General features: G+C 45.2%; 1 protein-coding gene and 1 long non-coding RNA gene across 2 annotated transcripts in view; both read left to right on the top strand.

Annotated features, from left to right (window-relative positions):
* The window catches only part of LOC310764063, a 436,509-nt gene that overhangs the window by 353,047 nt on the left and 59,240 nt on the right, over positions 1 to 24,222 (top strand). The gene's annotated exons all lie outside the window — the stretch shown is intronic.
* Positions 20,536 to 24,222, top strand: part of MFSD4A (major facilitator superfamily domain containing 4A) — a 57,764-nt gene continuing 54,077 nt past the window's right edge. Inside the window, exon 1 of the mRNA XM_083617141.1 lies at positions 20,536 to 21,184. Within this exon, the coding sequence (XP_083473267.1) occupies positions 20,952 to 21,184 (233 nt within the window). The 5' untranslated portion in view covers positions 20,536 to 20,951. The remainder of the gene's footprint in view (positions 21,185 to 24,222) is intronic.

The raw sequence follows: 24,222 nt of genomic DNA on the forward strand, positions 1-24,222 counted from the left end.
TCTTAACCTGAAGCACCACTTTAGCTAATGGGGCCTCCTGCTGCTGCCGCCGCGCCGCTGCTGTGCGATTTCTGTTCTCATCCTGAAGCAAAGTTCTTAACCCGAGGTACTATTTCTGGGTTAGCGGAGTCTGTAACCTGAAATGTATGTAACCTACAGCTTCTGTAACCCGAGGTACCACTGTACTTGCTTTCTCTCTACTCAGCAGCAACAACAGACCACACATAACAACGATGCAGACACAGGGACCAGCCCCTTTGGCATGCCCAGATGCCAACACTGTCCCTGTAGATGCTCTGGCAACATTATTACAAGAACTAATGCCATCCACAACATTGAGCTCATTCACCTGCTTGTCTTCCAGTTTGATATCTGCCAGCAGTGCCTTTCTGCAGTCCATGTAGCAAAAACAGGCCAGTACCAGTACCAGGAGTGGGGAACCTCCAGCCCACAGGTATAATTAGGCCCAGCAGGCCATTTTGGCACAAGCCATGCCCACCTGCCATTCACCTGGTGTCAAGTGGCAGGCAAAAAGGTTGGCTGGCCTGGGTCGACAGGGTGCACCATGCAAGTTTCACACACTTGCTCTACACAAAAGAATGACAATAAAAACAAACAAACCGGAAGTAGCAATTTTCGAAAGCTAGAGGGAGAATATTTCAACCTCCCAGGGCACTCTGTGACATTAGAGTGACCTTCCTAAGGCAAAGGAGTTTCAATGGGAAACTATCACTTGTGGTCTGAAGCAAGAAACAGGGAATTTTAGCACATTAAACATGTTAGCTGGCTTACCAAGACCAGGATGCCCTTGTTATCAACACCTGCTTTGTGAATTACCATTTAATTATGTTATTATCATTCTCTGCATTTTTCTGCAATTCACTTCCCTCTAATCCCACTGTTCACATTCCCTGCCCTAAAAAAACCAAACCTACCAGGTATACTTGCAATTTAGGAGGACACTTCATGCATATGATGAAGTGGCCTGTAGTCCACCGAAGCTTATGCTGTTTGTGAGTCTTTATAGTGCAACAGGACTTGCATGCTTACCCCCCTGGGCGTATCCAGGATTTTCTTGGGGGGGTAGCCAAGTTCTTGAACTGCTTCTGTTGGGAGGGCAGGCTTCCGCTGGGAGGGGGGGTGGACCTCAGATAACTGCTTTCAATGCTTTTCAATAATCTTTGTGGATATTGAATATTTGTGAAAATCCCCCATCCCCGTCCCCGCTAACCCATGGTTGCCCCCATAAAAGTAGTTACATCATAATTAGCTTCATAGGCAGAACAGAATAACAGTTGCATACACAGAAAAACAATCTCTCAAAGGACCTGTTGATGGCATTTTACCATTGTACTGTTGAGAGAGTATTAACTTATGGTCTGTGTGTGTGGTTTGGGAGCTGCACGGTCAGGGAGAAAACAATGCTGTCCAAGGTTGTAAAGACTGTGGAGAGAATAATTGGGTGCACTCTTCCCACCTTAGATCAAATCTATGCTTCCAGGTGCTATAAGAAAGCTGCAGAGATAGCGCAGGATAGTGCACACCCCGGAAATTATCTCTTTCAGCTTCTGCCTTCTGGAAGAAGATACAGGGTTATAAAGACTAGGACTAGCCGCCTGAGAAAACAGTTTCTATCCAAATGCGATTTTGGTTTTAAATGCAGTGTAAGGAGTCTCTATGGGAGTATATTGTATTTTAAAAATGGGGTATCAGAGTTTTTAGGGGGCTAACCAGGTTGGGATACCTGGGATAGCAGGCTTGTTGGTTTTGAATATATTATGTAGATTTTTTTTTTCAATTTCGTTGTTCTGTATGGGACAATGACAATAAAGATTATTGTATTGTATCGTATCGAGCGGGAACATTGTACTGTTGACAACTTGCAATGCTTCTAATCCTGCCCCCTTCCTTTTGCCCATTGGCATGTGTAATCCAGAAAACCTGCACATCCCTTTAACATTTTTAGTCACTTCCAGCCTCTTTGGTTCTCTCCCTTTCCCCCAAATGTCTCTGGGCCTTTCCTTCTCCTAGGCCTGCCTGTTGAAGACTCACCCTGCAGATAGGAAAGAAGGATTACCAAAGGAATTGAGGGGAATACAGAGAAAGGCAGAGAAGCTCCCAGTTAACTCAAAATGTTTAACAGCTCTCTGGCTTGCAGCACAGCAGTAAGAATGTGTTTTGACTGATAGCCCCTTAAAAAATCTAAGCACTGTTCCGAAGTTAAGAAAAAAGAAACCTTGCCCACAGGCTCACAATCTAATAAAAAGAACCCCTATATATATTTGGGACAAGTTCGCTACCACTTACTTCCTGACATCCCTGCTGATGAACACCAATACAATTTTATAGATGCTGTGTGCCATCAACAGAGAAGAAACCAGTTTATTGGGCTTGCACTCACTCCATCATCTCTTGGTGTCATTATGCCTGCTATCCAAATACTGAAATAGGAACTAGCAACAGCTGTACTTGGCAATATGTTTCTCCTCTGAGACACTGCACAAGCCACAAGCCAATCACAAACTGGGCCCATCTGTTGGGAGACGCAGCTCAGCTCAGAAGAAGACTTGAAGCCCGGGAGAGAACCATGCAAGAGCAATAGGTGAAATACGAGCACTGCATGTTATTATGCAATGGTTGGAGTTGCCACCAAAACTAATTAAAACAAAGTGTGCAGTTTTGTCAAAAGCACCGCAGTGTTTCATGTTTACAGCGCTCTCATTGAATCTGCTGCATGAAGCGCACTAGTATTTTTGACATCAAACCAACAAGTATTAATGGATGCAAGTGGCTGAGATGGCTCAGTACTGTGTGAACCCCACACAAGGGGGACCCAGACTACATGCAATGCAACCCTAAGCATGTCAATTCATCAATGGAGATTGATGGATTGGATCCAGACTAAGCAAGGTCCCTTTGGGGGGGGGGGAGACAAGGTGAAAAGTTGGCCACAGCTAACTTTAAAGTCCCATTGATTTCAATGGGAACAAAATAGCATAGTCTGGATCCAACCCAATGAAACTAACTCCCAGTATGTTTGCAGCCTTAGGCCCATCACTTTACCTGGTTTTAGAAGGCAAATCAGATTACCGGAATCAGGAAAAGTGTTTTAAAATGGCCACAACATGGACACACATTTCTACAGCTGCTTGAAGAGCACCCCTGCCTCCCACATTTCAAGGTGGGAAAGACTGATGCTCAGTGGCAGAGCAAGTGCTTTTCATGCAGCAGGTCTCGGGTTCAATCTCCAGCATACATATACATATATATATATATATATATATATATATATATATATATATATGTAAAGGTAAAGGTACCCCTGCCCGTACGGGCCACTCTTGCCAGACTCTAGGGTTGTGCGCTCATCTCACTCTAGAGGCCGGGAGCCAGCGCTGTCTGCAGACACTTCCGGGTCACGTGGCCAGCGTGACAAGCTGCATCTGGCGAGCCAGCACAAGCGCAGCACATGGAAACGCCGTTTACCTTTCCGCTGGTAAGCGGTCCATCTGTCTCTTTTTTGTTTTTGTATATTTATTGAATTTTATAACAATTGACGATACAAATCTCATTCATCATGTTATTTACAATTTATTCTCCCTCCTCTGGACTTTCCCCAACTCCCCCTCTGCTGAGTTATTTAGTTTTATTTATCATATCCTGCTTTTCCTACACAAAAATAAAATCCCTTATCATTTCTCTGAAATATCTGTTGCTCAAATGAAATCGTGAAAGTTTATTCAAATCCTGCCAGTGAATCCAGTCCATTCTGTTGTTTCTGCAGATAAACTGTAAATGGTTCCCAGATTCTTTTGAAGTCCTTTTTGTCCTTCTCTCGTAGTTTGTCTGTTAGTTTAGCCAATTCTGCATAGTTCATCAGCTTTTCTTGCCATTGTTCCTTTGATGGTATTTCTTCCATCTTCCAATATTGTGCAATAAAGATTCTTGCCTCTGTTGTAGCATGCATAAATAATGTCCATTTTTCTTTTGGTAGCTCTTGATGTGAGATACCTAACAAAAAGGCTTCAGGGTGTTTAACAAAATTAATTTTAAACATTTTTTTCAATTCATTGTATATCATTTCCCAATATTTTTAATGCATTTGCATTCCCACCACATATGATAAAATGTTCCTTCCTTTTCCTTACATCTCCAAAACCTGTTATTTTCTTTCCTAAACATCTTTGCCATTTTCACTGGTGTGATATACCATCTATACATCATTTTCATGTAATTATCTCTTAATAGTATGCAATCTGTGAATTTTATATCAACTTTCCATAATTTGTCCCAACTTTCAAATTGGATTTTGTGTCCCACATCCTGAGCCCATTTAATCATAACTATTTAATCTCTTCCTCTTTGGTTTCCCACTCTAATAAAATACTATATGCTTTTTTAACAATTTAAAATTCTCTTCCACTATTTCTTTTTGAAATCTGGAGATTGTATAGCTGAACCCTTTTTTATTGTCTTCCTTAAAAATTTCATTTAATTGCCTATGGTGTAACCAACTTTGTAAATACTGTAACCTTTCAGCTCATCATACTCTTTCAGTTTGAGTTTAACTTCTTCTTCTGTTAACAACTCTCTATATATCAACCAGCTTACTTTTTTGGTCGACTTAAGTGAAAATGCTTCAGTGGGTGACAGCCACTGTGGTGTTTCCCGCTCTAACAAGTCTTTATATTTTTCCCACACTCTTAATGACTTTCTTATTATACGGTTTGAAAAGCCTTTGTGTATTTTCCCTTTCCCATACCATAAATATGAGTGCCAACCAAATCTATTGTCATGGCCTTCTAATTCTAACTCTTCTTCTTTTTCTAATTTTATCCAATCCTGTATCCAAACAAGTCATGCTGCTTCAAAATACAATTTCAAATCTGGGAGAGAAAAGCCTCCTCTGTCTCTTAAGTCTGTTAGTATCTTATGTTTTATCCTTGGTCTTTTCCCATTCCAGATAAATTTTGAAATATCTTTTTGCCATTTTTTGAAGAATATATTGTTATTTATCACCAGGATCATCTGAAATAGAAATAGTATCTTTGGCAAAGCACTCATCTTTATTGCTGCAATTTTTCCTAACAGGGAAAGATTCATCCTTCCCCAGATATCTAGGTTTCTTTTAATTGCATTCCATATTTTCTCATAATTATCTTTATATATATTTATGTTTCTCGTTGTTAACCATATTCCTAGGTACTTAACTTTTTTATGAATTTCAATTCCTAACTATTGGGGTGGTTCTTTCTTCTCTTCTTCTTTTTGATTTTTAAGAAGGAGTTTAGTTTTCTTCTTGTTAACTTAACTTGGCATCCATCTGTCTCGAGAGACAATGGAGTGCGCCTCCAGGGGTGAAATCAAACTGTGTGTTAGGAGCTACGGATGAGAGCTGAGTGCAGGGTAGGGACCAAAGGTGGACAGAGTATCCCAGAAAGACTACAACATGTCCTCCACCAGAGATACTACCCCTCCCCTAACACCCCATACACCCTCTGTGTGTGTGTGGGTGGATGATAGATAGATAGATTACTAAACTAGATGGACCAGTGGTCTCATGGGATATAATACATCTTCATATGTCCTTCCTTTAGGATATGTTATGCAATTCAAATTCAGATCCTGCTTACACTTTGGCATCAATTTCAGCCATACCCCCTTGTTTCTCCTGTCTACCTGCTTCCCACATAGCCAAGTACCTTGCACTCTCTGAAAGTAATAATTTGATACCTGGGCTGCCATGTTTACACTGAGAGGCTCTATGACAAAGGTTGGAGCAGACTGCAAGCTACCAACATTGCAGGCTGGGTTTAATATGTAACGTGAACTTCCACTGAATGTTGGGAGGAATGTTGGTGTCTTGCCATCTGTGCTCATGTTCAAACAAGGATGCAGCCTGGAACAGGTATGAGTCATACATACGAATGAAATGTGGGTGACAATTGTTCACCAAACAGGTTTCCTCCTTGAATATTGCTTCAGACTTGGCACCCTGGCATGGCACCTGCAACATTCCCATGGAGAACCAAAGGGAGCAGAGATGTTACCAAGTCCAAAGGCAGGGGTAATCTAGGCTTAGAGGTGTCGAGGGCAGTCTCCCATACACCCAGTCAACTTACTGGATGAGTCACCCACTTGTGTTCATCATGCAGCTGTCATAGGACAGCAGTTTTCCAAAATCATGAAAATGGAGATTCACAAGCTAAGAGCTCTCTTATCTTGTGAATATATTTTATCCTATCAATGGGAGGCATGCATATTGCTGCCATGATGGTCAATCACATCCCGCAGCCTGTTGTGACCACTCTTGGCTGAACCATCTCTTTACAAAGCTTCAGCTTCTAACAGCAGCCAAAAACACCAACGATCCTTATAGCTGCTGCCTTGTCAGGATTGAAGGGAGTTTTATGTTGCTCAGCTGAGTTTTTAACTTAACCTCATTTCTAGCCGATGAGTCATTTCAAAGTGTGCAAAATAAGCTGCCTGTTCTCCCAGCTCTGTCGCATCACTTGGAAAATGGATGTGCTGCATAGGACTTAATGGGGAATGGGGGCAGTCAGGACAGGGTAGGATAGGATAGGAAAGACTCTCTACTAAGTCCTGGCTTTGCAGCAAGATAACCTTCTACCCCCCCCCAAACTGTCCGAGGTAGACACACTCACACTTTCTTTCAGCACTGAGGGAATGCGCCCTTCACTGCTGAAAAGATGTGGGGTGGACATCAGCTGCTGATCATGTGACCACAGCCCTGTATCCTTCAAAGCTAATTCTAACCAGATTGGTTAGAATTTGTTAGTAAAACAAAAAAACAAGACCAAATGATCAGTTAATAGGTTGTAAAAGGGATATTAACCCTCCTGCCTCTTCACCAAAAGGATGGGAGGTAATTGGACTCTCTCTGTTACTCAAAGGGATCTGGGGAGATTTCTCTAGATCAGGGACGGGGAACATGTGGTCCTCCAGATGTTGTTGGATTTTAACTCCTTTCACCCATGATGTCCACTGGCCATGCTAGGTGGGATTGAGGGGAGCTGGAGCCCAAATACATCTGAAGAGCCACAGGTTCCCCATCCTGTAGTAAATGAAAATGTTACTGCTCTTCATAAAAAAACCACACACCTAGAGGTGCTGGTGTTAAAAATGTCCTGACCCGAAACCATTGATCTGCCCGGTGATGAACCAAGAACATACAATCTACTTTTTCCAGCTGCTGGCTCCTTCTTAATGTGTTCAGCTTTTTACGATCAGCGGGATTTAAAAGCGAAGCTTCTTTCAAATAACCAGGCCCCTATGTGCTGGTGCAGGCATTTCAAAAGATATACCATGTTCCCCCTCCATTACATTTGAATCAATCCTTTGGCTGCCATGCACAGGCGATTTGCAGGTGAGCCACAGCTCTTTGGTCCTTCGGCGGTGTGTTCACCTCTGACGAGAAGCCATCCTCTAAACAAAAAAATCCTCACACTGTGCCATCCAGATTCCCCAGCTCTTTTGCTCTTTCACAGCTGACTCACTGAAAAGAACTACCTGGTTTGTGGTGTGGGGCTTTTGTTGCTGCCTCACACCCTTAACAAGTTCCTGCTTTCTCTTTGCTTTGGGCATGTGTGCAAGCATACAAACACACACCGAGTGTGACCTAGAAAATGCTTATTAATTATCCACAGGGTGGAGATAGCAGGGAAATGAGGCAGGCAGTTGCTCAGAGTTGTTTGTGTGAAATAGTTACGTAATATCTCCCTCTTGACTCCACAGAAGTTCCAGAGACCATTAACTAAATTCTCTGCTATGAGAGAGAGAGAGGGAGGGAGAAAAATAGCGTAATTTGTCCAGTGCCATAGGTTTGTGATAGAGATGGGGACAAGCGTTTGAAGCTGAGATGCTCAACTATACAAGCATCCCTGCTTGATTGATTGCAAATGGACTATTGTGGCTGCCTTGAGCAGGTCCCCTGCCCTGATTCCGCTTACACCTCATCTCTGGCTAAGTGGTCCAGACTGCTTTTTGCAGCCCAACACCATAGCTATTGTCAGTGGTGCAACTAGCACTGGACCTTGGGGCCAAAGTCCAGAGCCTCGCAGTGCAGGGAGCCCCCAAAGGACATCCATAGAGTGCCTATGGCAGTGGCAAACAGGCTTCACATCACCAGCTGGCTTGGCCTAGGAATGTCAGGGGCCATTAGGTATGATGCTTGTCACTGCAGCATCATTTTTTATTTTTTTAGAAAAGATATATAGTCAGGAGGACAACCAGGTAGGCATCTACAGGGTTTCAGGTGCTCATTTTATTACTTCTACATTATATAAATACTACCCTTTTCTGCAACAAAATGGAGCTTATTCTCTAGTAAATGTGTGCATCAGGGCAGCAGAAGCAGACCCCATTTTAATTCTGTAATGATGGTGCTATGATTTTAAGTGGGTTTAAAATGATCAGAATATATACACTTGTTTAATTGGGACTTGGCAACTGTGTTTGTTTGTTTGTTTGTTTGTTTGTTTGTTTGTTTGTTTGTTTTTTCTCTAACATATCAGGAATTAGAAGCAGATGTGAAGCATGGAACAGCAGAGGAAAGTCCTCTTGAGTGTGCGCTTCTCATCTGCATCAATACACATGGCTGTCTAAAGGGTCCAGGGTTTAAATTACCTAGCTGCATCACCAGCTGCTATGAGCATCCATGATCTTGGGTTGCAAAGCTTGCAGCTCTGAAAATGGCTGCAGCAGGATGAAAAGCTTAAGATCCACTACTGAAGATCCTCTTGGCCCATGGAGGAGGCTGAGTTAAGCCCTACTCCAGCCATTGTTGGAGCTGCAGCATTTTTAACTCTACCCATTCAAGTAAATTGAGACATGAAGCTTAAGTTATCTAAATTCATTTTAATAGGCAGAGTTAATAGGCAGAGCGTGGTTTTTTGTGTGTGTTTTTTAAAAAAGTCAAATTTGCCCATATTTGTGCATCCCTAGTTTGTGGAGACCATTACTGGATGATCAGATATTTTGCTACAAATCCTTTACTACATTTATACCATACCTTTTGACTCCAGATGGGTCCACAAATAAATTTACAACAACTAAAAATAATAAGGAAGTTATTTGCGTTGTTAAAGCAAATAAAAACAAGGAAACCCAGGAGTCTGGCAAAAGCAGCAGCTGCTAACATAAATCCATAGCTCAATCGATCCTGAAAGCTCTCTAAAACTAAATTGCCATGATCAGATGTCTAAAACTTACCAAAGAAGGAGCAAGGTAAGCTATCCTGTGGAACAAGTTTCATAAGGTTGGTATCACAGGCAAAAAGGACTAGTTTTGCATGTTCATCCTTTGCACCACCATCAGAGAAGCAACAAAGAGCAGGAGCATTTGTATGATATAGTGGTATACAGTCGTACCTTGGTTCTCAAACAGAATGCATTCCGGGAGTCCATTCAACTCCTGGAACTGTTCAAAAACCAAGGCGTGGCTTCCGATTGGCTGCAGGAGCATCCTGCAGCCAATTGGAAGCCACAGAAGCCGCACTGGACATTTGGCTTCCAAAAATCATTCAAAAACCAGAACACTCACTTCCGGTTTTCAATCGTTTGGGAGCCAAAACGTACGAGTTCCAAGACGTTCGGCAACCAAGGTACGGCTGTACAGTGGTACCTCAGGTTACATATGCTTCAGGTTAGAGGCACTTCAGGTTACAGACTCCGCTAACCCAGAAATAGTGCTTCAGGTTAAGAACTTTGCTTCAGGATGAGAACAGAAATCGTGCTCCAGCAGCGCAGCAGCAGCGGGAGGCCCCATTAGCTAAAGTGGTACCTCAGGTTAAGAACAGTTTCAGCTTAAGAACAGACCTCCAGAATGAATTAAGTTCTTAACCTGAGGTACCACTGTACAATGATTTTTTTTATAACTTACTAACTAAATAAGAAAACCATAGGCACATACGAAGAGGTCTTCTGGGTCTGACCAAGGGCCTATCTGGTCTAGCATCAACCAGATGATACTACCTTGAGTTGGGATGGGAAACCTCCTGGAAGCCAGTGAGGTTTTTTGAAACTGAAGATAGATGTTACATGTAGTTTGTCCCTAGTAGCCAGGGCCAGCTGCAGTTTTAGGGCATAAGGAAAACAAGTGTTGTCAACATTGATCAATAGGTGAGCTGAGGAAATAACAGCAAGGCATTTTTTTTTCCAAAGGAGGGGAGGATGCCCACCACCCTTTGCTGCCATTAAGTGACATCTCTGTTGTCAGACATCCTGGCTGTGTGGTGCTCCATCTTCATGGATGGTTTCTACCACCTCAGAATGTATGTGGGAATTTGCTTGTTTAAAAAACCACCCCTGCATCAGGTTAAACTATGGAACTCTCTCCCACAGGAGGCAATGATGGCCATCAAATTAGATGCCTTTAAACAAGTATTGGACCAATTCATGGAGGATAAGTCTATCAGTGGCTACTAGCCCCAATGGCTATGCTTCAGGGGCAGTAACACTTCTGAATTGCTGGAAACCACTGTGAGAATAGGATTCCCAACTAGATGGCCCATTGGCCTGATCTTATTATATTCTTATGTAATTCTCTCTGCATAAGAAAGCTTAGCACCTCAGGTTAGATCCTGAGATATAAGTACCTCAGAACACGTACATATGACTGTGCAGCAGTGATTCAGGGAGAAGGCTGCTTCTTTGGTCAAGGTTGCGTAAGAAGTCTAAGGAAAACAGAAACCCAAATTCAACCTTTCCCAGCCAACACCCTTACTCTCAGGCCAATACTGCTCCTTAGCTGTTGAAGTGGAACACCTCACTGTCAACTGTAAAGGTTTCTGAGGTCAAGGCATTTTTATTTGGCCAACCAACTGGGCCTTTGAGCCCAAGGTTCAGGATCTGGAACAAATCCTGACTTTCTAGACAGGGTGTGCTCAGAGTGCATTTCAAGTACAGGCAGTTTCCATTTCCACACCAACTTGTTAAGTGAGTCTTAGCCTAGCCACAAACGTTGAAAGGCTTTGATTTTGAAGTTCACACCCCTAAGTAGGAAAAGCAGAAGCTTAGGCATCTATTGTGTAATTAGTCCCATTGTATAAAGATATCCGTCTGTTGCCTCAACTAGGGAAAACTGATTTATTTTTGTGGCTATACTGGACTAGATGAAGCAAGAAGACTTCCCCTTCAGCAATGCATTCCCCCTGGCTGGAAATCTCTTGAGTGCTCAAAGGAAGCACCAAATTAATAATTTTCAGCAGGGTGGTTCCCCCCTCCCCAATGTCTTGCCTTGAACACTCAGAAATGTAAGTGTTCTTGTCACCGAGTAAATGAACCTATCACAAAACAAGGAGTAATAACTTCTCACCACTCCAGACAGACCTGTTATTTTCCCTTTTGCTGCCCCTAAGCGTTTAGAAGTACCTCCAATTTTCAAATAAAATCAAAATATACATTTATCAGTAAGGTACAGCACACAGAGCAGGGAGCAGTTAGATGTGAGTGGGTGTGCTATAAATATGGGGAACACAGTACAGATTCAGAAGAAAACAGGGATCATAACTGAAATTCATATAATGTGGATTCTGCTCTATAATAAATATGTAGCTGCTACCTGTGAAGTCTGAACATGTTATCAGATAATATCTCCGAAGTTTCCCTGCTCCAAAATTCCTCTTCTGTCTTCCAAGGTGAGTTATCCTCAATGGTGGAGAATTCTTATTCTGTAGCATTGCAAGGTCCTAATTCATTTTCTTTTAAAGCTACCATTTCCTTTCTCCTTTAGAAAATGGTCCAGTGAGAGAGGTAGCAACAGAAACCACACCATAATCACATTATGCTGAATGCGAGCATCTGGCTTCCTGCTGAGAGCACTATTAAAATGCAGTCATTGTAAGTCACGTCCCATTACATTAAACAGGCTTTGGCTTGCGCCAACTGCGAAAAAGGCAACCATCTTGCAATAATGAGAGACGTTTAATAAGAAAGAGAGACTTTTGTGCTCTTGCAGAAGAAAGGCTCATGTTCTGGGTAGTGGGAGGTGTAACTGCAATACCCACCTGAATGTCTCAGACAATTCAGCTGGACAGGGTCCACCCCAGGTCCTGGTGGCTCCCTGTGAAATGGGGAGCTGGGTGGTTTTTAGCATTTAACATGGGAGAAGAGGTGGAGAAAGCTGATTCCTTCCTACCTGTCCTGTTCTCTTACTACCCACCACCTCCATGTCCAGCACTTACAGAATAAGGCAGTGGACCCTTAAAAGAGCAGACTGCTCCTCAGAGGGGGCGGGGCCAATGGGAGGGTTCAAGCCAGCCTTTAGAAAGCTTCAGCATACTGCTGAGGTAACAGCTCCCTCTGAGTGAGTGCTAGGCTTCTGTGAGCTCTCCGGGGTGCTGATAAGCTATTTTATGCTCTGCCTGACCCTGTCTGAGCTGTGGTAGCATCTAGTCTTACTGGAGTTGCCTTGCTGTGATTCCTGCTCTTTGGGATGTTACCTCTGTTCTATGAGAAAATGCCCTGCTCCCCTTGCCAGGGAGAAAGCAGGACACCATGGCGCTTTCCCTCCCCAAACCACTATTTCAGTCTCATTTTCTTTCAGCTGGGCTTATGTCTGCCAGAGCAGAAAATGGCTTAAATGTAGGTTTGGGGGGTGTACCTTTGCTGCTTCATGGGGTTCAGGAGCAGACCTGACCCTTCATATCTAGTTTAGCCCCATTGGTGCTAATCTCAAACCCACTGAAGTATATAGCAGCTTAGATTATCTCGATTTTGTGAACAGAAGCAGGCACAGTAAGGTTCCATTAACTAGTCAATGTTGTTTTAAACATCAATAAGAGTTTCAGCAGTTAGAGATAGGCCTTTTCAGTGCCTTAGTCCAGTCCTGGCATCAGCTCCTGACATCCTACAGCTGCTGCCAGGGCCCCAGTAGGGTCCACCTGCAATGGCATCTTGTCCTAGGCTTTGTATGTTATGCCTGTGAGCTTCATGATGCCCCAGAGTGACACTATGTTGGGACCCTGCTGGAAATGTAAATGGCAGCTTCCAGCCTCCCTTGGGCAATGTTGTTGCTGCTGCCACTACTGCCATGTGAGCCTGAGGGGACTCACCAATGTAAGAGGGGGCCCTCCAGAGTACATGTACTCCAGAAGTCCCTCGGACTTAGCTACCCTGGTCACCAAAAGTAGCATTTCCCTACTTTTTTTGCTTATCAATGGTGCAGCGATTCTAATTTGCAATGAGAATCTTACAATGAGTACTTATTCTGTTAATTAACCTGGAGTAAATGGATAAGATCTGATGAATGTGCCTTCTGGGTTTCCAGTCACTTGACATTAAATTGCCAAAAAGGCCTGAGTGACATGGCAATCTATAATTTTCAAAAGTGATACATGATATCATTGATACCCCACTTAAAACTTGCATGCTGCTCAGTCCTTCAAGGACTTCAATGTCACTGAGGCTAGTGAAACAGCAAGGGTGAACCATATTATTGTTTGTCAGTTGCAGCTTTATACATTGTTGGATAGATTTGCACCACAAGCATATGAGGGAGAGAAGCTGCTTTCAGGGGGAACTGAAATGTTCTTCCCCACCCCTCTCCATTCCAAATGTTCATCTTTTTCATTCCTGTTTGCAGCCTAATCTGCTACTATTTTGGCACAATTCCCACCTGCCCCTTGGTTAGGGAACTTACCTACAACCTTCAACTTACCCGCCCCTTGATTAGGGAACTTATCCGCAAGAAATGTGATGGCATCGTAGTGTGAAGTAGCCAATCCTCTCCGGCTCTGTGATGCTGTAATGGGGGCAAATGAAGCCGGTTGAGAATAGGGTCAAAGAATGAGGTTGCACAGAGAACTCCAGGGAATCAGAACCATCCCTTGCCTTTATTCTAAAGCAGCTTCATAGAGAAATGCATCTGCAGCCTTTTGAAACATACCCAAAGGGTTTAAAGGGTGACAGGATGATCAGTACATTAACTAATAATACTTTGCTCTGCTTCGCTTCATCCTTAAAAAATTGCTGTTAAAACAACAAGGCTAAGCACTAAAGTAACCCTGCTCAAAGGATGCCTATAAAGAACGATACACATTGCAAGTAGATACAGGAATGGGACTATTTGGTATCTGTTTCCATTCTTTAAGCTGCCAGCAATGGTAGCACAAGCAAAAGGTTCCAGGTTCAATCCCTGATGTCTCTAGGTAGGACTGGGAAAGGCTCCTCTCTGAAACCCTGGAGAGCAACTACAGCCAGTGTAGACCAGTCTTATCCAGCCTGACACTCTCCAGATGTTTTGGGCTACAGAGGCCATGCTGACAGGGTCTGCTGGGGAGCTGTAGTTCAAAGCATCTAAAGGCACCAGCTGGGGGAAAGCTTGTGTAGACGATGCTGAGGTCTGGCTCGGTATAAGGCAACTTCCTATGCTCCTATCCGCAAACTGCATCTAGTAGCAATTCTCACTATTGGCTTAGATTGATCAAATACCAGTTGATGATTGGTGGCGAGAAAAATTCATAAAACTTCTGACTGAATCCCTACTCTGCTTGGAATATCTCAACAACATTTCAGCTTGAAACTGCCCTGCCATCTCTTTCCCTTTGGCTCTGCTTGGTTGAGTCCATTGAACCTTCTACCGCTTTGCTTTTAAAGATAAACTTCTATCCTTTCCGATTTTGAATCTGGCCTTCATCCTCCCTGGGAGAAAACAAGCCAGAGATAGTTTTGTTACCTGGAGATGAGAGGGTACTTGGAAGGCTGAATGTTGCGGATGTATTCTCTGTGGACAGATTGTTCTTAATTAGGCCAGATGGTGTATGACAAAGCACATTTTCATGCTTGTACTCGTTTTCATGCAGTGATCTGTTCTGTGCAGCAAAGCATGTTAGTGACTTAGGGATATGGTGCAAAAAGAGCTGGACAAGGGCGGCTCACAAACATTTGGACTTCAACCTGTGATGGGATATATAAAAACCAATATAAAATCAGCAGATGCATTGGTTCAGTTACGAAGAGCCTCACCCATCAAGTCCTGGTTCCCCCAGTTGCCAGCCAGGTGTCTCTGGGAAGCCCATAAGCGATTGTCCCTCCTGCAACTGGTATACAGTGGCATGCTGCCTCTGAACACTTAGCCATCTTTCAAAGTAGGCTTCCCTTGCTTTTTAGAAGCCTGATTTTCCAGGGAACCTCCAGAACTCATTCAGGGCAACAGGAATAGCAATGGGAAGTGGAGCTAGCTAACATGCTTGTCCCCATGCACACACACAACATTGTAGATTTACGAAATGAAATGAAGAACAACTCCAGAGAGCCACACCTCTCTTCTGAAATGATAATGTCCCATGAGGCAATTGAAAGGCATCAAGGTCATGGGTGAACAGCAGAGAGAGAGAGAGAGAGAGAGAGAGAGAGAGAGAGAGAGAGAGAGAGAGAGGTATTTCTGACTGTGTCATTAACGTATAAAGGACTTGCCCAAGGCTGTCTTTCTGCTCCAGCCATTATTTCTCTAGCAACTTCCTCTAGATGACTTATGATCCAATGTTGTTGAGATACCTCCTCAGTTCAGCCTCTGAGTGGTAGGTTCAAAGTTGTTTATCAACTTGGCCTGTTTACCTCCTTTGTTCCGCTTGCTAATCAATGCTATGAAATCTTTTACAACAAGGCCTGATCTACACTTTAAGAAGCCAACATACTCTCCTACCTCCCACTGCACCCTATTAGCTGCAGAGGCTGTCGTAAGCATAAGATTGTTTTGTAACATGCACACCACTTCTAGAGCATGAGTCAAAACCAGCCGCACACTCTTCACCCGGCTAGCGCATTAACCTAAATGCAACGATCCTTCCTTTAATGATGGTTCCCTCTGAAATTACTGTTTTGCACCAGTGACACGTTCTTGCCACTCCTCTTAATTAGCACTAATATAAATGGGATCTATCTAAATGTTTTGATTCTTAAATTTATTTACTTGCTTCATTTATCTAACATCTTTCTGCCAACGCACTCCCAAAGTTGTTTGCCGTTTAATACCACAGCTTACAGTCTATGAGGCATGCTACTAGAGGGAAAAGGGGTGATGGAAATAAGCAAATTAAAGTCACCAACTATTTCACAATGTTGTATTGTGGAGTTGCCTAAGCAGGACTACCGGAGGCAGTTCTGGGGAGGAAGGAGCTAATTGTCAGCTGGTCCTGGCTGAGCCAGTGGAGGAGGCCTTGTTGCCTTATCTCGCACTCTGATGCAGCTGGAGGAATGACCACTGAGAGACAATTGAATAACAGAATCAAAGAACTGTAGAGTTGGAAGGGACCTCGAGGGTCATCTAGTCCAACCCCCTGCAATGCAGGAATCTCAACTAGATCATACATGACAGGTGGCCTCTGTCTTAAAAGCTTCCAAGGATGGAGAGTCCACCACCTCTTGTGGGAGTCCATTCTACTGTCAAACAGCTCTTACTGGCAAAAAGCTTCTTCTGAGATCTTATGTTTAGTCAGATTCTCCTTTGAACTAAATCGAACTGAAAAAGACCAAACAGATAGAGAACCTTCCACACTCCAGATGCTGCTGAACTACAATTCCCATCAGCCCCAGCAAGCATGGCCAGTGACCAAGGATGATGGGAGCTGTAGTTCAGCAACATCTGGAGGGCCAAAAGTTTCCTACACACAAAATGGCTTTCCCATTCCCCACTCAATTTCCACTATTCATTTTGGGAATGCATACTAACTTTTTGCAATAGAGAATGTTTTTTAAGACATATTTTAAAGATAACTGATACATAGTTTTTATTTGGCTGCATATGTTTGCCTACTTAGGCGTTTGTTCATTTTATGTGAGTCATGCTATGAGACCCTCCTGGTACTAGAAAGTGTCCTTCAAATTTTAGTATAAACCAGGGTGGGAAACCTGTGGATTTTGTTGAACCACAACTCCCTTAATCTCTTGACCATTGGTCATGCTGGCTGTGGCTGATGGAAGTTGTGGTCCAACATCTGAAAGGCCAATTTCCCTGCTCTTGGTATAAACATGGACACCACAAGGAACTGCAAGATTAATGCTATGTTTGCACAAGCCTCCAGATAACTATTGCCAGGCATGCTGCCTTTGAGACAAAGAGGGATAGCTAGCTGGAAGTGTGTTTGTACATGTGTTTTTGTCAATTTGTGTGATTTTGAGGAGACACGTGTTCAGCTGTAGCACCCTAACTATCTCGATACTGAAGGAGTTTGAGCCTGTTTTGCTACTAGCCTTGTTGCAAGGGTGCATTTATATTGCTGTTTTTAGCTTCTTCTAACATGATTTGAAGGTGCCATGCACTGAAGTGCTGAAGAGCCTGAGCACAGTGATCTACTTCCAAAAACTGGACAACCATCATATATACTAATATCTATGGGAATGTTATGGGATGCGGGTGGCGCTGTGGGTTAAACCACAGAGCCTAGGGCTTGCCAATCAGAAGGTCGGTGGTTCGAATCCCCGCGACGGGGTGAGCTCCCATTGTTCGGTCCCAGCTCCCGCCCACCTAGCAGTTTGAAAGCTCACAGTGCAAGTAGATAAATAGGTACTGCTCTGGCAGGAAGGTAAACGGCGTTTCCGTGTGCTGCTCTGGTTCGCCAGAAGCAGCTTAGTCATGCTGACCACATGACCCGGAAGCTGTACGCCGGCTCCCTCGGCCAATAAAGCAAGATGAGCGCCACAACTGGACCTAATGGTCAGGGGTCCCTTTACCTTTACCTATGAGAATGTTATGCATGTTTAGGAAAGGGCTGTGGCTCAGTGGTAAAGCATTTGCTCTGCAGCCAGATTCAATCCCTGGCATCTCCAGGTAGGCTGGAGAAAGACTCCCTGGAGGTAACTAAACTGTTTCGCAGATCTGGGAACCTCTCACCCACTGATCCTCTGTCCATGTGGAAAAGTATTTCTAGCCTGCGTTAGCCTGCATTCAGTCAAACTGAAGTATGTTCTCTAGATTACATAATCTGGATTCTGGGACACACACACAAAAAAAACCTATGATGTGGGGGTGTTGGCAGCAAAACCGCCTCCCACACATTGCTTGGATGCCTGGCAAAGGAACAGGCTGAGGTAGGTACTGTTTAGATAAGATGAGCTTTAGAACAACAATTGCGTCGCACAAATTGGCACCTTCAACCTGTCAAAATACACATCTCAGAAGTGGGCAATGACATTCCGTGCCTCCCCAGAGCACTCAGGCACAGGAAGAGGAAAGAAACCACAAGACGCTCCAGCATGCACTTGAATCAGCTGAGCACGTCTGTGTATTGCTTTGCCTTGGAGAAGAGAGAGAGGAAGCAAAGCAAGAGCGTTCTAAAAATTGCCAGTTAGCGTCTCAAATGCAGCAGGTGAAATATTTATAAACTCAGCCTCCTCCAGAGGGAGTTTTCTGCGTAAGCAAAAGCATCAACCACTCCAATCCAGCCCCAGATTTGACAGTCATAGTAGTTACATATATCCCTTAAGCAAACAAATGAAAAAGCCATAGAGAATCGACACAAGAAAAAAATGTTTTTCTGCCCCTACTGCAAGTGTGCTAATTACAGTATTAGTATTCAGAGGTTGGTGTGTGTGTGTGTGTGTGTGTGTGTGTGTGTGTGTACTTTCTGCCTCCTTTCTGCACTTTGTGGTATGGAAAGACACAAGATTCCTTATTAGCATTTCAAGGAAGTCAAGCAGAGCTGAGGTTTTTTAGTGATGCTGGATCCCAAAAAGTCCCTGAAAGGAAGGCACATGGCCTGCCGTATAAATACCCTTGCCCCAGAACATTATGCATCACCGGAAGTGACACATAATGTTCATGGCTGTCTTTTTTTGTTACTCTTTACATGAAGTACAGTATTGCACATCAGACTCATCATCAGGTGAGCCCATTTATGTTGTTGTTGTTGTTGTTGTTTAGTCATGTCCGACTCTTCGTGACCCCGTGGACCAGAGCACGCCAGGCACTTCTGTCTTCCACTGCCTCCCACAGTTTGGTCAAACTCATGCTGGTAGCTTCAAGAACACTGTCCAACCCATTTATTTCTTATTGCTATTATCTGATATCACACTCAGCTAACAGACTGGGTGGAAAGGCCCAAGATTAAGGGAAATCAGAATCCCCAAGATGAAAGACTGGTCTTTGACTAAGTGTAGCTTCTGCAGGCTTAGGGCCAAACTAGACCTAGTGAGTGCAAGTATCAGTGTGCTGCCCCTTTGGGTTTGTTATGTACACAGCAGCATACCCTCCAACATTTCTATAATAATAATAATAGCAATAATTTTATTATGTATACCCCACTCACCTGACTTGGTTGCTCATGTCACTAGGGGCAACTTCCAACATAATAAAACATTAAACATTAAATAAACTTCCCTATACAGGGCTGCCTTCAGATGTCTTCTGAATTTGTATAGTTACTTATCTCCTTGGCTCAGGGGGGGTCACATAACTCCATACCCCGGAGTTGGGTGATGAAAATAGGGAAGTCCTAAGGAAAAGTGGGACATTCCAGGATCAAATCAGATATCCGGACGGCTTCTGTAAATCCAGGACTGTCCTTGGGAAATAGGGACAGTTGGAGGGTCTGCAGCAGACTTGGGGAAACCTCTGTATTCTCAGAAATGTGAGTTTAGGAGCCAGCTCCTTGGGGCCAAGGGGTCTTCACCCCCAATAAAATATTTAAGGGGGCCAAGGCCCCCACACACTTGATGGGCATTGCCATTTAAATAGTGTGCATGCACAATGTCATGTGATTGATTATGCGGGGCGGGGCTTACCAGCCCCCTCCCCAATATCTTATTCATGTTGGCACCCCTGTTTGCGGCGGTGGGAGGAGAGAGGAAATATAACAAATTTGCTGCCCTGGTCTCCACAACCATCTCCTCTCCTAAGCTTCTATGTGCATTTCAAGGGACGTTTCCACGATCTTTACCCACATGCTCAACTTGAGTCTTTCCCTGTGAAGCGAATGGTAAGTAAGCTACTCGTGTCAGTAGCACTGACTTCAATAAGGGAATGATGATGGTGTGGATGAGAGACTGAGGTCACCTGCGAGTCTCACTTACGGGTGGGGGCGGGGAGAGAGAGAGAGAGAATAAAGGAGGGAAAAGAAACCAGAGCAAAAGAGTTGTTTCAGACGTTACGATTTACTTGCATCCCGTGTACGACAAATGATCGTCGTGTGTAATTAATGTGGGTATTTTCAACTGCGTGCAAACGAGATAAAGGCAGGTAGCTGCGCTCGGCCACGCCAGCTCTCTCGCAGGCGGGCCGCGTTTCCGAAGTGATGGAGACGCGTGTGCAGTGATCACACCTGGCGATGGGCAGCCGCGCAGGTGTTTTCGATTGTAGGGAAACCACTTGCAGCTGCTTCCTCGCCCGGAAGGTTTTGCTAGCTGGCGGCGCCCCTTTTGCAAAGCTGACCCCGCCGGAGCTTCGCCTGGGAGCTGGCCGGGGGAGAACCAGAGCTCCCCGCCCGGCGAGCGCAGCTTGGGACCCTCGCCGCTCCGCTGGCCCGGGAGGCGGGCGTTGCTGGCGCCTGTGCGCGGCTCCCCGGGCCGAAGGGGCGGAGCCAGTCCCCGCCCCGCGCGCGGCACTCCGCCTGCTGCTGCTGCTGCCTGCAACCCCGGTGAGCGGGACGCGGGCAAGGCTGCAGCGCCCGCGGAAGGAGGCGAGCGCCGGATCCTCGGGGCGGAGGCGGAGGCTCCTCGCATGTGATCGACGACGGGCTCGCCCAAGGCGGGACGCGGCAGATCCGGCGGGCAGGTGTTGCTCTCGGAGGGGATTCCGGCGCGAGGACCGGGGCAGGAGCGAAGACCCGGCTCTCCCTCTCGGCCGCGGCGGATTGCGCGCGGCTAGGGGGCGCCACTCGCCCGCTCCGGTTTCTCTCTCGGTCTTAGCCCAGGGACTTGCTCTCGAGGGCAGGCAGGCAGTGGCGGGAGAGCGAGCTGCCGCGGACGCTGCTTCCTGGCGGGCCGCGGGAGCCGAGGATGTGGTGGTGGGATGCGCGGGTGACGACGCTCTTCAAGAGGAACCTGCAGCCCACGCTGACCTACTGGAGCGTCTTCTTCAGCTTCGGCCTCTGCATCGCCTTTCTGGGGCCCACCCTGCTGGACCTGCGCTGCCAGACCCAGAGCTCCCTCTCGCAGATTACCTGGGTCTTTTTCTCGCAACAGTTCTGCCTGCTGCTCGGCAGCTGCTTGGGAGGCATCTTCAAGAGAACGTAAGGCGACCCCCCCTTCCCCGAATCTCATTCTCTCTCCTCCCCCAGTTGTGGGCGCTTCGCTCTCCGGCCATTAGCTTCGCCTGCCTGCCCACCTATTCCCCCACCCCCTGCCCGCTTTCCTTCTGGAACGAGAAGGGTCCTGATGCCCCTGAGAAGCTGCCTCCCCCCACCCGCCCCATCTCTCACCTCGTCCCCCTTTCAAAGCCTCCTGAGAGGTCTACTTTGCAACGTGGTCTTTGCCAGGCTATGCCCTGCAAATCAGCACCCCATCCTATCTATTCCTATCACCCTCTGTGACGCTCCAGCCTCTCTCTTGGGTCTCTAACCCTTCTTACTTAGGGATCCTAGGCAAAGTTAGGTGCGCCTGAACCCAGTGGGAGCAGTGCCCAGCTCCTCATAGAACCAGGATGCACAGCTGCATTTCTGCCAGCACTTGGGTGAATGAACTCAGCAGGGTTTGTTTCAGAACAAATGAATGTGCATAGGAACCGTTGAGCTTGAAGCAGCCTGGGGGGAAATGTAGTCTGTGAAAGTGACCTGGTGCCTGTTTATAACGCGGGCACCTGAAGGTCTCTTGATGGTTGCTACACATTCATCACTGTGGCTTGGGGAATTTGATTGAAGTCTCCAGGGAAAGGGAGTTCTGCTGTTGTTGGGCAGCCATGCAGAAAGCCAAACTGTGTGGCTGCTCAGACCTTGTGCATGGATGGTAAGATGCACTGTGCCTGGGTTAATTTTGAGTGTGTGCATGGCAATGGAACAGAAAAAATGGGAGATATTGTAGAACGGTGGTCATGTAGAGCTTTGGTGGTGAACAGCACTAGTTCAGTGATGTTTACTCAATACCATGACACCTCTAACCAGTTCTAGAGACAGAGTGGCCAAATTTATTTTTTGCCAGACATGCTTCTGTGCCTGTAGTAGCAGCCTGACATGTCAAAATCTTGCAGCTCCAGCAGTACATGTTTATCTGTGTAGACCACTTTCGAAAATAAAGTAAGAATGAGGCATATTTGCAGTACAATTGCAGAAGAAGTGAAAATTCAGTTGCCCTAGGAACAATTAATCACTTAAGCTTCCCCTGTCAATACAACGGAGGCTATCTTTTTCCATTTTGTTGCTTTTTTGCTAGCAAGTCCAGGTTCTTGCAGACGGGTCCTGTTCAGTGAGCATGTTGTCATCGTCCAAGCAGTGGCGTAGTGTGGGTTGCCAGTACCTGGGGGCAGGGCAAGTGTTGCACCCCCTGGTGGACTGGGCAGCTGGGGTGGAGGTGTGCACCCAAGCCTTGAAGGCCTGGACACAGCTTGCCTTCCAGTGTCTCTGGAAGGTGGCAGGAGCTCAGCCACATGGTCTTGATAAGGGAGCCTGTCATGGGGGAACCTGTTTGCGCCTCTCTCCGAATTTTACACCCAGGGCCACCTCCCCTCTGTCCATCCCCCCACCCCATGCTACGCCACCGCATCCAAGTCTTTGTTTCTGAATTCTTTATACAGCGGGCATTGGGATAAGCAATGTGGCAGATCTTGTACAATGTCTCAGATTTTAAAGGAATATTACTGTAACTACTATCCTGGGACTGTGCCAGGCATCTGCTGAATTGCACGAGGGTCAGAGGTTTCCTGGTTGGGTATTTTTGGAAGAGCTGGTAGCTTTCTCATCCAAAATGTGTGTGAGCATATGATTCCAGGAGGCAGCCTTGACTGAACTTGGTTTTAATAGCTCTGGTTGTGTATGTGTGAATGCATCTCTCCCTCTGTCTTAACTAGAGCTTTTGCTACTGCAGACCTTCACAGAAGGGACCTTATGAACTAAACACATGGTCTTGTGAAACCAAGAAAGCCCTCTTTTTAAAAAGACAAAGCTTACAATACTCTTGACCATAATGTTGTGTCTCCTATGTCTAATATTTGTATCAGAAGTTAAATAGCTTAATGTGGACGCCCATTTCAATGAGTAACAGTTCAGTCAGAAGAAGCAGAAAGGATGCCCTTTGGAGAGTTCCTATTATTGATCAAAGTGGGGGTTGTATTCTGAGTACTTTTCAAGATTTGATAGCTCATACACATTCCATCCTTGTTGTAGGAGTAAATTGGCAGGTAATACCTGCTATTCCACATTGAAAAGTTGGAGGTTTGCCTGGCAAGCGTTCCACCATCAGGTTGTTTAAAGGCAGCAGAGGCAGTAAAACAAAAGTTGACTAGTGTTGGTAGCAGCGTCATGGAATTTATTCACCTATTGTGAGCTAAATTCACATTTAGCTCAATACTCTTCTTTGCTCCTCTCCTGCTACTTTCCCATCTTTCTTTCCCCATTGGCCTAAGCCCGTCACCAGTGTCTCTGTTCCACTGGCATCTGAGAAACCTTTCCCACCACCCCCATTCCTTTCCGTCTTCCTTTTTTGCCTGTGTTTATCTCCTCTCTTGAATTATTTAAGGGCATATCTTCAAAAGCATTCAAAGGGCTCATCTAAATAAGATCAAAGTAATCTGGGTGCTTCTTGATCGATCCAAAAATAATTTAGACAGGTTTGACACAGAAGCCATGCAGAATGAGCTTTATATAACTTCTAGAGCCCTGAGTCACTTGAGTGACTCCCCTGAAATCACCACGGCTGCAGGATTTTTGCTCTGTGGGACCCTGGCTCTGTTGCAGAGCCTACGCAGGCAGACTCTCGGATCTGCTTGCTGTTCCTGTGATGTCAGCATGAATATCTGAGGTCTCTTTCCACATGGAGCTGGTTTCAGAATTTGGGAAACTGGGGGCATATGGCATGATCATGCGAAAACATGTGTCGTTGAGGAAACAGAACATTGCTGTACATTGACAAGGAATCCTCAGGCTGCAGAAATCTGCTCAGGGATTTCTCAATGTGTTTTTCTGTAACCCAGTGGTTCTCTTGTAAAGGACCTGTTTTAATAACCTTGATGTCAAAACTCAAGCTGGCCTCCCATTCTCCAGAAAGTTGGCAAGCAACATCCAGTGTCAAACAAGCACTTAAAGGTTGACGTAGGATAAAACAGGCACAGTAAAGATTC

This window comes from Podarcis filfolensis, assembly GCF_964270895.1.
Source record: "Podarcis filfolensis genome assembly, chromosome: 6".
Taxonomy (NCBI): domain Eukaryota; kingdom Metazoa; phylum Chordata; class Lepidosauria; order Squamata; family Lacertidae; genus Podarcis; species Podarcis filfolensis.